Source organism: Anoplopoma fimbria, chromosome 12 (genome assembly GCF_027596085.1).
Source record: "Anoplopoma fimbria isolate UVic2021 breed Golden Eagle Sablefish chromosome 12, Afim_UVic_2022, whole genome shotgun sequence".
In the NCBI taxonomy this organism is placed as follows: Eukaryota; Metazoa; Chordata; class Actinopteri; order Perciformes; family Anoplopomatidae; genus Anoplopoma; species Anoplopoma fimbria.
In genome coordinates this window covers 1,426,093-1,440,580 of record NC_072460.1, presented here as the reverse complement: position 1 = coordinate 1,440,580, position 14,488 = coordinate 1,426,093, and the positions used below count along the sequence as shown (strand labels likewise).

General features: G+C 41.0%; 1 protein-coding gene across 1 annotated transcript in view; it reads left to right on the top strand.

The window, feature by feature from the left end:
- Nucleotides 1-3,306: 3,306 nt before the first annotated feature.
- Nucleotides 3,307-14,488, top strand: part of arih2 (ariadne homolog 2 (Drosophila)) — an 11,810-nt gene continuing 628 nt past the window's right edge. Inside the window, exons 1-14 of the mRNA XM_054608840.1 lie at nucleotides 3,307-3,845; nucleotides 4,553-4,620; nucleotides 4,868-4,940; nucleotides 5,614-5,755; nucleotides 7,503-7,624; nucleotides 8,227-8,336; nucleotides 9,495-9,612; nucleotides 9,778-9,828; nucleotides 10,160-10,181; nucleotides 10,842-10,993; nucleotides 11,435-11,578; nucleotides 12,300-12,368; nucleotides 12,640-12,765; nucleotides 13,277-14,488. The exon at nucleotides 13,277-14,488 is cut by the window's right edge and continues 628 nt beyond it. Of these exons, the coding sequence (XP_054464815.1) occupies nucleotides 3,579-3,845; nucleotides 4,553-4,620; nucleotides 4,868-4,940; nucleotides 5,614-5,755; nucleotides 7,503-7,624; nucleotides 8,227-8,336; nucleotides 9,495-9,612; nucleotides 9,778-9,828; nucleotides 10,160-10,181; nucleotides 10,842-10,993; nucleotides 11,435-11,578; nucleotides 12,300-12,368; nucleotides 12,640-12,765; nucleotides 13,277-13,348 (1,536 nt within the window). The 5' untranslated portion in view covers nucleotides 3,307-3,578 and the 3' untranslated portion in view covers nucleotides 13,349-14,488. The remainder of the gene's footprint in view (nucleotides 3,846-4,552; nucleotides 4,621-4,867; nucleotides 4,941-5,613; nucleotides 5,756-7,502; nucleotides 7,625-8,226; nucleotides 8,337-9,494; nucleotides 9,613-9,777; nucleotides 9,829-10,159; nucleotides 10,182-10,841; nucleotides 10,994-11,434; nucleotides 11,579-12,299; nucleotides 12,369-12,639; nucleotides 12,766-13,276) is intronic.

The window sequence follows — 14,488 nt, the reverse complement described above, 5'->3', positions numbered from 1 at the left end:
TCACAGTGTTTTTGTTTGTAGATGTCACAGTGTGTTTGTAGATGTCACAGTGTGTTTGTAGCTGTCACAGTGTTTGTAGATGTCACAGTGTTTGTGTGTCTGTAGATGTCACAGTGTTTGTGTGTTTTAGATGTCACAGTGTTTGTGTGTGTTGTCACAGTGTTTGTGTGTCTGTAGATGTCACAGTGTTTGTAGATGTCACAGTGTGTTTGTAGATGTCACAGTGTGTTTGTAGATGTCACAGTGTTTGTCACAGTGTTTGTGTGTCTGTAGATGTCACAGTGTGTTTGTAGCTGTCACAGTGTTTGTAGATGTCACAGTGTTTGTGTGTCTGTAGATGTCACAGTGTTTGTGTGTTTGTAGATGTCACAGTGTTTGTGTGTCTGTAGATGTCACAGTGTTTGTGTGTTTTATAGCTGTCACAGTGTGTCTTCCTTCTTGTTTTCTCTGCTGAAGCTGCAGCATGTCCCAGGTCCCAGAAGGGGGAGGAGCCAGCCTGAGAAACGCGGAAGTGACGTCACGCATAAATCCCTCTCGCTGCCGCGCTGTTCCGCCTCCCAGTCGAGCGGACAGATTTCCCAACACAGAGACACAGAGACCAGTCCAGGTGACGAGCCGAGCCTCCACAGAGAGGTAAGCGTGTGTGTGTGCGTGTGAGTGTGTACAGGGGCCTTGTTGACGTCCGGTCCCCGGGCTGCGGTGAGCGGGAGGCGGCGTCAGGGAGCAGCTAACGCGGCTAGCATCGGAGCTAACCCGGCTAACGGGCGGAGGACCGGGGCGCGTGCACGTCTGCAGGCCGGGCACGCCGACGTGCACGCGCGCAGCAGAGACCAGGCAGCGTGTTTGACGGTGCTTCCTCTTCCTCCTCCTCCTCCTCCTCCTCTCAGGACGGGGATCGAACCTGCGTGCTGGGTGTCGCTGCCTGGCGTGTGTCACCCAGTTGGCAGACTATTTATAGCCCGGACGGGCCCGGGTCAGCTGGTCTGAGAGGTTCTGCAGAGTCACAGCAGAACACACACACAGAGAGAGAGAGAGAGCTGCTCACCGTCATGACGTCATTACGTCACGTCATTACGTCACATCAGTCATTACGTCACGTCACAGTCATTACGTCACACATCAGCCATTGAGCTTCACAAGAACATCTTCTCATCTCCTTAAACAAGCCTCTCAGAGCAGGAACCACAGCCAAAGTGTAGAAACAGACTAATACGAATACAACAAACTAATACGAATACAACGAACTAATACGAATACAACAAACTAATACAATACAACAGACTAATACGAATACAACAAACTAATACGAACGAATACAACAAACTAATACGAATACAACAAACTAATACGAATACAACAAACTAATACGAATACAACAAACTAATACGAATACAACAAACTAATACGAATACAACAAACTAATACGAATACGAATACGAATACAACAAACTAATACGAATGCAACAAACTAATACGAATACAACAAACTAATACGAATACAACAAACTAATACGAATACTAAAGTGCAACAAACTAGTACGAATATAATAAGTGCAACAGACTAATAGGAATACAACAAACTAATACGAATACAACAAACTAATACGAATACAACAAACAAAATAAGTGCAACAAACTAGTACGAATACAACAAACTAATACGAATACAACAAACTAATACGAATACGAATGCAACAAACTAATGCGAATACAATAAGTGCTACTTGGCACTTATTGTATCCGCTGTCACTGTCCTGAAGTAATTGGACTCAACACACAAGGAGAAAACAAAAGCTATCCGTCCACATTAAAAAAAAAACAAACAGTGATAAAACTGTGTTTGAGGGAAACGCCATCCTGAGAAGGACAAACACAGCATTGACAGGGAATTCACTTTCCACAACGCAGTTTTACATTCTAAGGATTTCAATAAGTCCATCAAAGGGATCAGTAATGTAAAGGTGGAACGAGGTAATGCGTATCACCCAATCTGCGTTAGCTATGTGAAATCCCACGTCCAGTTGCCATGGTGACGTTTAGTACTTTGGTCATTTTAACTAACTTTCTCAGGTGTTTTTGAAGTCATCATATGAGAAACGTGTAAAAACGGGCGGATCATGCCTCACAATCTGGGGCTCTATAAGACAGATCCCCAAAATAATTATACAATTGTAAACATTGTACATATAAATATGTAGTTGCCTAGCCTATGCCACCATTTATATCATCAATCCAGTCTTGCATTACTGCTTTGCTGTTGTGTGTTTGCAGTTATCTTGGTTTTAATTCCAATTGAGACCGGCTCTCCTGTCCTGATGTGTCCAATTTCACACCAAGTTAGCTACAATTGAGGTTTGACTGTTTCGTCATCCCTAAAGCTAAAGTATCTTCAGCTAATCCTCTAAATCGTGTCTTAAGGTTTAACCCATGCCTTGTGTCCCACACGTGTTTATCACATCGACAGTGCATTTAAAAATAAAAATACAGGATATATGAGCAAGAGCTGATTTTAAAATCATGTCTTTTGTGAATTTCAATAAAACTCTAGAGACCGACATGGGTAACAGAGGTGGGGACACAGAAAGAGATGCAACCAGACAATAAAAGCAGATCATTCAGAAGGTAGTAAGGAGGATTGAAAAGGTTCGTAGCATAAAAGAAGTGAGTCAAATGATGAGCAGGCAAGGTAGCTGAGATCTGATCAACTGTGCAGGCTGGGAGGAACCGTGGTCTAATCCAGTCACAGCCCGTGCGTGGCCTTTAGTGTTTGCTAGCTTGTCTTCTAGCACGCAAAGACGGTTAACAGCTTGTCAACAGGCCACACTGTCTAATATTTATATAATAATAATAATGCCACCCTGCATAATCTGTTCTAGGGCTCAATTAAAGGAAGTTGATTGAACGTTAGTTGGTACTATAAGAAATACGACACAGTGTTCTTAGGACATTTTGTATGCTGACCTTTTGTATACAGCTGTGTGTGTGTGGGTGTGTGGTGTGGGGGTGAAAATATAGAGTATCCTCGACCTCAGCAGATCCAAACGGACATAGTGTTGGGGAAAACATTTTTATCAGCCCCAATTAGACATATATTTTGTTACGTGACATGTTTAGATTGAGACATTTATTTTAATACTACACTTACATACACACAAATAAGCTATAATCCACAACTTTGATCACATGCATGTTTATTTATTTTTATTCCCACTTTTCCATAATTTGCCCCACTTATTTATTTTTCTTGGTTTCTGGTTCTCTTATTTATTAATTATTTTTCTCCTTTCTCTCTTTTCAGACTTTTTTTTCCACAGATCAACCCATAACCAGCTTTCCAAATGAGTGACGGGGAGTGTGACTTCTTCTGCTTCTTCCGCTGCTGCTGAGTGCGCTCTCTACGCGCCTCAGGCAGACAGGAAGGCAGGGTGTCTCCTAAAAGTGAAGCAAGCAGGTGGAAAGGGGCGCAGGGAGACACGGCAAGGTGTTGCTTCAAACAAGCCACTTCAACCAATTGAACCACTTAGATCCGACAGGTAGACGTCCCGCCTACCTGCCGGGTGGTCGATTCAATCGACTAGATGTCTGTGGATATGAACAGCCAGGCGTCGGACAGCAACGAGGAAGACTTTGGGGTGAACTCTGAAGAAGATGAGGATGATGATGGAGGAGAAGAAGAGGAGGATCAGGGCGACATTTCAACCTACTATGATGGGGTGGCGAGTGACGTGGAGCAACAGGGCGCTGACTCCTTTGACCCGGAGGAGTACATGTTCACCTGTCTGACCTACAAAGAGAGTCAGAGGGTGTTGATAGAGGAGGTTAACACTGTGGCTGCTGCCCTGAAGGTGAGCTTGTGTCTGTTGCTGGGTTGTAGGATGCTGCACTCTCATAGTAATATTCATGAGAAAGAAAGAAAGTATTTTTTTTACTCTATTAATTCAGGGCAACTTTGAGTCTGCATGCTGTTTTGCATTCTTCATTTAATCACACAACTGTGGTCTTCTTTTGACACGATTGATCAGCTCCCAGAGAAACGATTTGAATCGTTGACTAATATGAGCCATAGATGTCTGGCCCAGAGGTGATATGCTAAAGTAACCCTTGATGTCTTCCTTATAGAGTTATCTTCCTGCCTCATCTAATATTCAGTGTACAGTAACAACTGAGCGAGCACCATCAGTCATCAGCAGGCAAAATAGTCCCTGAACTATGGCGCATTTCAGTTTTCTAGGCTGCTAATTAATCGATACAAAGGGACAGTGTCCTACAGAATACATTTCTTTCTTTGTTTCATTAATCGTTGAATCTTATAGTCTATATAACTATATTGAAGTCCAAAGTGATGCCTTCAAATAACTTATTTTGTCTTACCGGTGATCAATAAAGCAAAAGATATTCAATTTACAACAGTATAAGACACAAGCAACATCAGCGTCAAGAGTCAGCTTATTATCCATTACAGTGAAAAGACGAGGCAGCCAAGTCATTCATGTGTCACTGAAGCAACATTTTCCAGTGATCGTTGCCTCTGTTCTGTCTCTTTCTCTCTCAGGTTTTACCAGCGGTAGCAAAACTGATCCTGGTGCATTTGCACTGGCAGATTACACAAATACTGGACAGGTTTGTCTCTTCTGCTGCTTCCCCACTCCGGCCTTTTTCATTTTCATTCTTGTAATTTTCCTTTTTCATCACCCCGTTTCAGCTACTTTAATTCAGACTTTTTCTCAATTCCATCGTTTCTCTTATTTCTCTATGATTTACCTCTTATTTTCTCTCTCTCTCTACCTCTCATTTTTTGCACTGCAGTTTGATATTTTTCTATCTCACATCTTTGTCTGACCCGTGGTTCTGTCCATGTTCCCCACAGATATAAGTCCAACTCGTCTCTGCTTTTGTCAGACGCTCTGGTCCAGCCCAGCAGCACCTCCAGATCAGTTACTGTGAGTAACAGGCCACATGCAACAAAAGAGGACCTACTCGTGGACCTGAGCACGCTGTTTTCATGCTTTGCTCATAATTATTTACTCCGATTTTCCTTTACATCTGTCATATCTTGTGACCGAGCTAAGAATGACATTCATGCTCCCTTTGTATGAACACAACTTTGAGTAAAACTAACAGGCCATACACTTTACACTCAAATATTGTGTAAAAGATATATTAAAGAATTAAAATTCTTAGCTACATTGTTCACTGTGTGTAAAATCAGTAGTTTTAACCTTGAATCAATATTAAGTTCTTTCGTGTAGCCACTAATTCACTGCTGTACCTTAATTCATTAGGACATATTGTCATCTGGTTGCAATAATGAAGCAGATAATCCAGTTGTAGCCAGAACTTGGGTTATTTGAGATGGCAATATAGCATCATTTGTAATTTATATGCTTGTCAATCAGTTGATTTATTATGGAAAAGGGTAGCTTAATCTGTAGCTACAACATTTGTGGTATTTTCTTTTACTCATGCTCACAGTGAAATTCAGATCAGTTGGGTGTCCTGTTTTATTTGTTGGTTGATTGTATTTTTTCAGGATATCAGGGGTTTGTATTGGGCTCTATAGCTCTACACTGCAGTCATGTGTTTGACGTAATGTTCATGATTTCTGTGTTTCAGGCTTCCCACTCGCTCCAGTGTGGTGTGTGTCTACAGGTCGTGCGGAGAGACTCCCTGCTGGCACTGCCCTGCCAGCACTCATTCTGCAAAGCATGCTGGGAGCAGCACTGCACTGTCCTGGTCAAAGATGGCACGGGAGTGGGTGAGCAGAGTGTGTGTTTGTGCTTCTGTGTAGTCATCAAAGCTTGTATTAGAGTGGGTGAGTCAAGCTTTGTTTGAGGTGAACTCACAAGTGTCTGCTCTTGTAATTATGTGTGTGTGTGTTTGTCTGCTCAGGGTTTAATCACAGTTTCAACCTCTGATCCTTTGAACGTTTATATCAGCCTTTGCTTTCCTGACAGACCAGCTGGGTTTGCAGTCTGGTATTTGGTCAGCTTTATCAGTCACTTAGGCCTTGTCCACATGTGAGCAGGTCATTTTGAAAGCATAGCCTTCTCTATGTCCTTTGGGCTTTCGTCCACAACCACACAGCATTTTAGGTCACTGAAAACAAAGATTTTGAAAATATCCGGGCAGAGTGAAGAGTTTTAGAAAGTTATATATTTTATATTAAAAAGTGTTTGTGTGGACGGTCTTTTTTTTTTTTTTTTTTTTTTTTTTTTTTTTTTTTTTTTTTTAGAACCAATGAGGAAAATGCTGTTTACACAAATGCCCGTGTACGTTTGGAATAGGCCTTAATTACAGTTTTAACCATGGTCACTTGCCAAAGGAGAAAAATTTCAGACCATCCATTTTGTATTTTCATGTGTTTTGTATCCAAAATCGCAAGTTTTTTCACAAGCCATTCAACCTGTTCTCCTGGTTACCATGAGGGTATCATTTGTCAAAATGTTTAACAAAAGACAAGCCAGCTATCCCGCCATGTCATTGTCCCCAAATCAATATTTTCACAAACAAATGTGAGGTCATGTGTACCGTCGGCTGCAGCCTGAGGTAGCCAATAGGACGGGTTAGTTTTATAAGCTAGAGACAATAGCTTATATGTGTCAGTATCTCAAAGCGGCAGTGTCAACTTACGTCCTGCAGCTCATGCTTTACAGTTGCCACCCTGTGGTGTTCAGAGGATGAGGCACTGAAAGACTACACTCATTGTTGTAAAATAGATATTGAAGTGTATTATTATTTTTTCATCAGTTAATGTAGATAGCGCATTGATTTGGTGAACAGAAAGTTTAACTGGAATTTCTTAGTAGGTGTCCATTATCAGGAATTAGCTGACACCCTGCAGCCAGTCAAGTATTCAACCAGACCGTGGTGTAAGGTTTGGATGACTCGCATCGGGTGTAAAATGTACCTGGCAGGCATCCTCCTACCTATGATTATTTGTGTTTGTGTGTTTGTGTGTGTGTGTGTGTGTGTGTGTGTGTGTGTGTGTGTGTGTGTGTGTGTGTGTGTGTGTGTGTGTGTGTGTGTGTGTGTCCTAACTTGTGCTTGTGTCAGCAGGAGAGCAGATGGAAGTGTGGGTGTGTACACAAAACAGTTTTAAGTTTTGTACAGTACACTGTATGTGTTTGGTCAAGTGAATACAGTTTAGCAGACTCCTTGTCCTTTAGTTGTCAGTGTTCGGGAGCACAAGTGCGTTTGTATGTGCTTGTGTGACTATATTTATATGCAGTCACCTATTAAGTGTCCCTGTGCTACTTTCCAAGTGTCTCACTGAATCACGATGATGAAAGATGACACCGAACCAGTTTCTGGGTCACTGTAACTCTAGAAACCAGCCAGCGTGAAATCAAACAACTAGGGGAACTATTTCAGTCCCAGACCAAGTTAAAATGATGGTTGCATTAGTAAAGAAACACACAAACAGCAGTTGCAGCCTTTGTAGGGCAGTGTGTGTACATGATAATAAATGACCCATCATAATAAATGTTTGTTTGCTTGTTTAGGTATCTCGTGTATGGCTCAGGAGTGTTCCCTGCAGATGCCAGAAGACTTTGTCCTGCCGTTGCTGCCAGGAGAGGAGCTGAAGGACAAATACAGACGCTACCTCTTCAGAGATTACGTCGAGGTGTGTGTTTTTTGTGTGTGTGTGTGTGTGTGCGCGCTTAATCTGTTTGCTCAGATGCTGCATCAAGGTCTGCATTTACAGCAGATGAGACCTCATAGGCATGTGGGAAGGGAGTGGGGGGGTAAACCCTACCCTTGGGTGTTTTTTTTTTTTTTTTTTTTCAACAAGTGAATCCTTGAATCTTCACACAGCATTAAATCTGAATGCTCACTCTTGCAGTTTTTATCACTCCCTTCACTGTCCTTCTCACCAGCTGGGTTATTGTCTAAATATAATGATGTTTTCTCAGATTAGACATTTGTGTTTCCTTAAAGGATCATTCAGCCACGTTTTAAGGAAAAACATTGTGTCTTAGATTTCTGCCTGCAATTGATGTGAATGGTGAATAGGGCTAATAATATTGGAAAAATGACATACAGAAACAATGACCCTGGTACTCTGGAAAATCCAAAGAACACAATGTTAAGTTCATCATCAGTCTGGCTAACTTGTTTTTTGGGTGAATTACCCTCAGAAGCTTCTCATGATCGTCATTGTCGTGATGCATCTGTTCATTTTGTTAATGTATTGCTAAAGCTTTTTTCTCTCTCTTCGTCCCGCAGAGTCACTTCCAATTGCAGTTATGTCCAGGTGCCGACTGTCCCATTGTCATCAAGGTGCAGGAGCCCCGGGCGCGCAGGGTGCAGTGTAGCCGTTGCAGTGAAGTCTTCTGGTAGGACAAACATGTACACACAAAAAGGGCATTTTGATTTCATCTTTAAACTTAATAATACTGTAGTTTTTATAAAATTGTGGGAGGATGGTCAGAATATTTTGCCTTCCAGCTGGCTTTAGAACAGGATTATATTTATTTATCTCCCTGACTCTGAATTTAGATGTTTATTTGTTATCCTAAAGCAGTTCCAGTTCTTTGCAGATTACTTTTCGGCAGAATTCTTATGTCCTGTACCATTTTGATCTAATCCAAGAATAAGATCACTTTCTTGGATGCAGTGCGAGAGAGAGGAAAATACAATTCAAGCTTGAGATAAAAACTCATTAATAAAAGTTGAAACGTAAGAAGTCTATTTGACAGATGGCCACAGAGCTGATGGTGTGTTAAAAGAGAAATTTGCCACTTTTTATGCCGAGGTCCAATCAGTGTTGATGGTAAATATTCTCAACTAAAGCAATTCATTCCTCAGTGCCTGCTATGTTGAATGAGAAAGCTGACTTATCCTGCTGCAAAATCTGTTGCTGTTCCTGCATCCATTGACATAGTTGGAGACGAGGAAGAACTACCGACTACTTCAGCTTGTATTTCTCTGGGAAGCCAGCATGAGGTCACCATGCGCTAGATGCAGCTCAAAAACAGAACTTCCTAAACCTGTTTAAGTTCCATTATGTAAAAAAACAGGAACTAGGATACGTTTTACAGTGTTTGGCTGACTCGTAATTTAGCAGTATATTCAAGCCAGAGTATATCTCCGTTAAATAAGCAGTGGAGAGAGACCGGAGCTGCGGATGCAACGGGGCGTAAAGGACTGCCGGGGCCCCTCCAGAAGCTGGGCTGCCGGGAACAAACACGACCAGTGGTTCTTTGGCTCAAATTGCATTCCGATGCCAACAGAAACAGAATCATTGTGCTGCAGCATGTACGTGTTGGCACTGCTGGCACAGCCCCGCAAGCATGCTAATTTAGCTTTCTCTGTCAATACAGCAGGCACTGAGGAACTTAGTGATCCAATGGACCAATTTACCATCGACACTGATTGGTCATCCACATAAACTGTGCCGCATTTTTGCTTGAGTAAATGAAATGCTTATTACCCACAAAGTTCCCTATTGATTTGATTTCCACGCTGTATTTTTGTCTCTGTTTCTGTCTCAGTTTTAAATGCCGTCAGATGTACCACGCACCCACAGACTGTGCAACGATCCGGAAATGGCTGATAAAATGTGCAGATGACTCGGAGACGGCTAACTACATCAGCGCGCACACTAAAGATGTATGATGGATCTGTACATGTACACACGAATACACATACAAAAGCACACATACTGTCGTTTTGTACACATGGAAAGATAAAAAAAGCATATTATGTGTAATACAGTGGAATAACTTGTCACATAGTCCAATTAGATAATAATTGTATGTATATTTTTTTCTCTAGTGTCCTAAGTGCAATATTTGCATTGAGAAGAACGGAGGATGCAATCACATGGTGAGTCAGAGATAAAAATCAACCTTTCCTAGAACACAGGAAATACTAAAAATATATTCAGATTCTGAGAGCTGAAGTCCGCAACTTCAATAGGTTGACAAATGGTTAGATCTCCTAGTCAGATATGTCACCTGGTATGTGCTTCTTTTATCACACAGCTGTTGAGCTGAATGTATGACAATGCATTTGTTTTAAGTTGAGCACTTAATGAATCTGACAAATCAGCAGCTGAATGCTTTAATACAAAATCATTAACATCGTGACTAACGTGGTTGTTTGTCAAGTCTCTGTTTCACTAATTTGACTTTCTGATGCGTCTTGTTTATTTTAGCAATGCTCCAAGTGCAAACACGGTAAGTAGTTTCCCTTATAGTTTCACACCTCCAGTCTGATCCAGTGACCCATGAACGCTCTGTTCTGGGCCCTTTAGATCCACCAAGTGGCATAATATGTCCCACAAAAAGAAGCAGTCAAATGTCGTTACAAGACAAGATTGGCAAAACTTCAAAGAAATTGTTAGTTCAAAGTAATCCTTAGAACAAAAGTCTTGTTTATCTAATTTGCATATTTTGGCCAATGGGGACAGCTCACATTTTTAAGGGAGCATATAATTGAGTAGATTACATATGCATACACATATGTGTGTGTATATGAAGCACTCAGTCATCTGGAGAAAAAAAAAACATTTTAACAATCACAGTCAACATCAGCCTGTTTAATAAGTCAATATCAGCCAGCTTAAGGTCAAGTGTGTAGTATTTGTGGGCATCTACGGTGAGGTTGCCGTGGCTCATACTAAGGTAAAAATAATTACACAACAATTATTACTTTCAGGTGATTATACATAAAATAAATTGTACTCATTAAAATGATATTGCATTTCTGCCAATTGATCCCCTGAATGCCACACACTGGCCCTTTTTAAGAACATCATTAGGCTGATGCAGTACATACAGTGTAATGCATGTATGTAGTGGGGAGTCCAAAAATATGTGTTTTGTGTGTCCTGAAAGACTTCTGCTGGATGTGTCTTGGTGACTGGAAGACTCATGGCAGTGAATACTACGAGTGCAGCCGCTACAAAGAAAACCCTGATATAGTCAACCAGAGCCAGCAGGCTCAGGCCAGAGAGGCCCTCAAGAAATACCTCTTCTACTTTGAGAGGGTGAGTTTTTATTTTTATTTTCCCCATTTATATTTTGCTTGAAAAAACCTAAACCTTTATTAAGAGAAAAAACACTTTTCTACCTTTTGTGTTCTTTCTTTCTTTTGTGGTTTCTTCCCAAATAATGAGACTGGTGGAGAAATCTGTGGAGCTTGGGTGGGGTTCAATGTCAAAACCCTGCTTTACATAAACTAGGAAAGATTATTTCATTTTCAGATTTGAGGGAGATTAACACAGAACATATTTTGTCCTGCTGTCTTTAGATATGTGTCCATAACTATTCTCAGGACAAAAGTATCACAGCACACTGTCTGGAGCTTCTAACAAGAACATTATTGACACTGACACATTCAACCCAGCACAGCTCTCTTGATCTACAAACATTTGTTCTGTATTTTTATTATTTTTATTTCATTTTTTGTTTTATCTTTACCCCTCTAGTGGGAGAATCACAACAAGTCTCTGCAGTTGGAGGCTCAGACATACCAGAGGATCCAGGAGAAGATCCAGGAGAGAGTGATGAACAACCTTGGAACCTGGATCGACTGGCAGTACCTGCATAACGCTGCAAAGCTACTGGCTAAGGTACCTGCACACTGAAGCGTGTGCGTGTGTGTGTGTGTGTGCGTGTGTGTGTGTGTTGCAGAGGTAGTAAGTTGGTGATGTTAGGGATTTGAGCGTAAATGAAGAAAGAGATGGGAGATTGCCACAAAGACGGGTACAACGAAAATATCAAATTATTTAGGATTTATTCAGGAAAATGTGAATACAATTAAGCTTTAAAGTATATGATTAAATAAGTTAGCTGGCAAGTTTGATTAAATTTAAAAAAACTAAGAATTTAAAACCTTCTGTAAACTTTGTAGAAAGGAAGAGAGCAGTGAGTCTGCTAGCTGCTAAAACAGAATGAGCACACAGTGTCAGCATATCAATGCAAACAGGCATCTCACACTCATAACAGTGTTACAAAATGTTACTCATACATAAGCGCTCTTTCAAGGAATTTGGATCATTGTAATGAAACATTTTGTTTATTAACCTTGTCACACTTCTTTCATGTTGTGAAAAAATAGACGAGTCCCCTGATTCACTTTCTTTTTCTGGTTGGTTGATTTCAAATGTGAAAATCTGTCCTGTGTGCCATGACTTACATTCTGTAAAGTGTAATATTATCCCCCTAGTCTCTAGAAGATTTGTACGTAGATGTAGATGTTGATGAATTATCATGGTGTCTTTCTTTATGTTGACCCAGTCTGACTTGGAGTGATCATTTTACTAACATTTTGTCTTTTCTTTTTGTTTCCAGTGTCGCTACACTCTGCAGTACACGTACCCATATGCCTATTACATGGAGTCCGGCCCACGCAAGAAACTGGTGAGAAACAAACCTCTCTGATAGCTCGCCATTAATGCCGAACACTTAATTGGTGTTCGGCATAATTGGTCCAAATTAACGTCCACACGGAATTTGTTGTCTAAAGGACACAGTGACCTCACAAAAACATGTTTTTCGCTCTCGTGTTTATTATGACATTTTCACACAAATGTCTAAAATAATTTGGACCGACATGTAAATTATAACGCCAGTGGTTGGCAGAGGCATGCTATTGAGAGGTGGTAACAAGTTCATCTGTCCTCCCCTGCAGTTTGAGTACCAGCAGGCCCAGCTGGAAGCAGAAATTGAAAACCTGTCGTGGAAGGTGGAGCGGGCCGACACCTACGAGAGGGGCGTGGTGGGAGGCGAGGGGGAGATCAGCGCCAGCGACAGAGGGGTGAGAGCTACTGGATGTACTGTCGGATGATTTGACAAAGACACTCTTCCTAAGGATGATTTGTAATAACTTTGGTGATCTTCTGACTTTCGTTTAGCGCCATCATCAGGTCAAACTATTTAATTTGTCCAATATTTGGGGTTATGATTTAATTTATGAAAAACTACTGATGGTTCCATCATTCTTAGCTGCTTTTTGTGTTTAGTGCTAATTAGTTAATGATAGCATGCAAACTAAGATGGTGAGCATGGTGTATATAGTAAACCAGATAATTATCAGTATGTTAACAGTGTCATTTTGAGCGTGTTAGCATGCTGAAATTAGCATTAAGCTCTGAGCACCACTGCCTACCTGGCTGTAGACTCAGGTTAGACTTAGTTTATATTTGAAAAAGCTAGGATTTGAAAAAAGAGTAAAGGAAACACTTCTGACATTACTTTTCATTTGTTCCATGTTTTCTTTTGGAAGTATCTTCAACAATAATAACTGATGTTTTGTCTGTATTTTACAGGATCTGGAGAATCAGATGCACATTGCTGAGAAGAAGAGACGCACGCTGCTGAACGGTTTCCAAGACACCTGAAGCCCCATCGCGACTGCAAAGCACCAGCATCTCCCTCCTTCCTCTCTTCCTTGCCTCGTGTCTTTGCTTCCTTCCATGGCCATCCCTTGGTGCAGTCATACCAACCCATCCTTTTGCTTCTCCACTCGCTCATTTGCTTCTTTCTTTCTGTCTTTCCCTCTTCTCGCTCCCATAATGCTGCAGGGTCAGAGAATGGCACGATTGTATCTCCCTTCTCCCTTATTCGCATCAACACCTCATTTACATGTTTGGCTCCAGATCATCACGTTCACCGTGGTTAAAGCTTTTCAGATCTGATCATAAAGGTCAAATTTTGAGATCATGTCATGTGACTAAAACAGTTGGTGTGCTCTAATTCCACACAAAGCATTTGGACACTGACACGAGCAGCTAGAAACAACATGTTGCGCCTTGAAAGAGTCAGAGCTGTTAGATTATTCCTGTGATGCTGGAATAATCATTAGAGAAAAATGGTAAAATGATCAAGATGCTTTTGTTGTTTAGCAGACAAGGGAGATGTGGGAGATGGAATGCATTTCTCTAAGGAGACTGTGCTGATTGTGGATCTGTAAATGGTGGTTTCAAGTAGACCATAATGACTAGGTGGTACTTGCTGGCAGTTGTACTTACTGGAGTGGCCTGAACCGTATGATAAGAATAGGCCAGAAACATGCAAAGTTGCTTTTCGGAGCACATTTAAAATTCAGTTACCTCTCCTTAGCTGCAGAAGTTTAATTGATATAATGAAAATAAAATGTATAACATCAAAGATGATTGAGTAGTTAAATGTAAGAAGCTCCCCTCTAGTGTTTGATACTCTTAGATAAAATGTGTCACTGCCCTTGCTTTGTTTTGAAACTAACTATATTATCCACCAGGACAGGTGCAACTTCACAGGATATGAAGAATTCTCAATGGCAGATTATGGACACCTTTCATTGTATAGGTGTTTCTTTGGGTTTTTTTTCACGTATTCTGCCATAAACGTGTATAGGGTGTGTTTACTGTGGAGAAATGGTGACTTCTCAGTCCCACATACTCCTTGAGTTAAAATACAGTATTTTCCTACTGAGATGCATGTTCACTTAAACAAAGTACGTAAGAATAAGATGATGTACTTAAATAACAACTTTTTTGGTT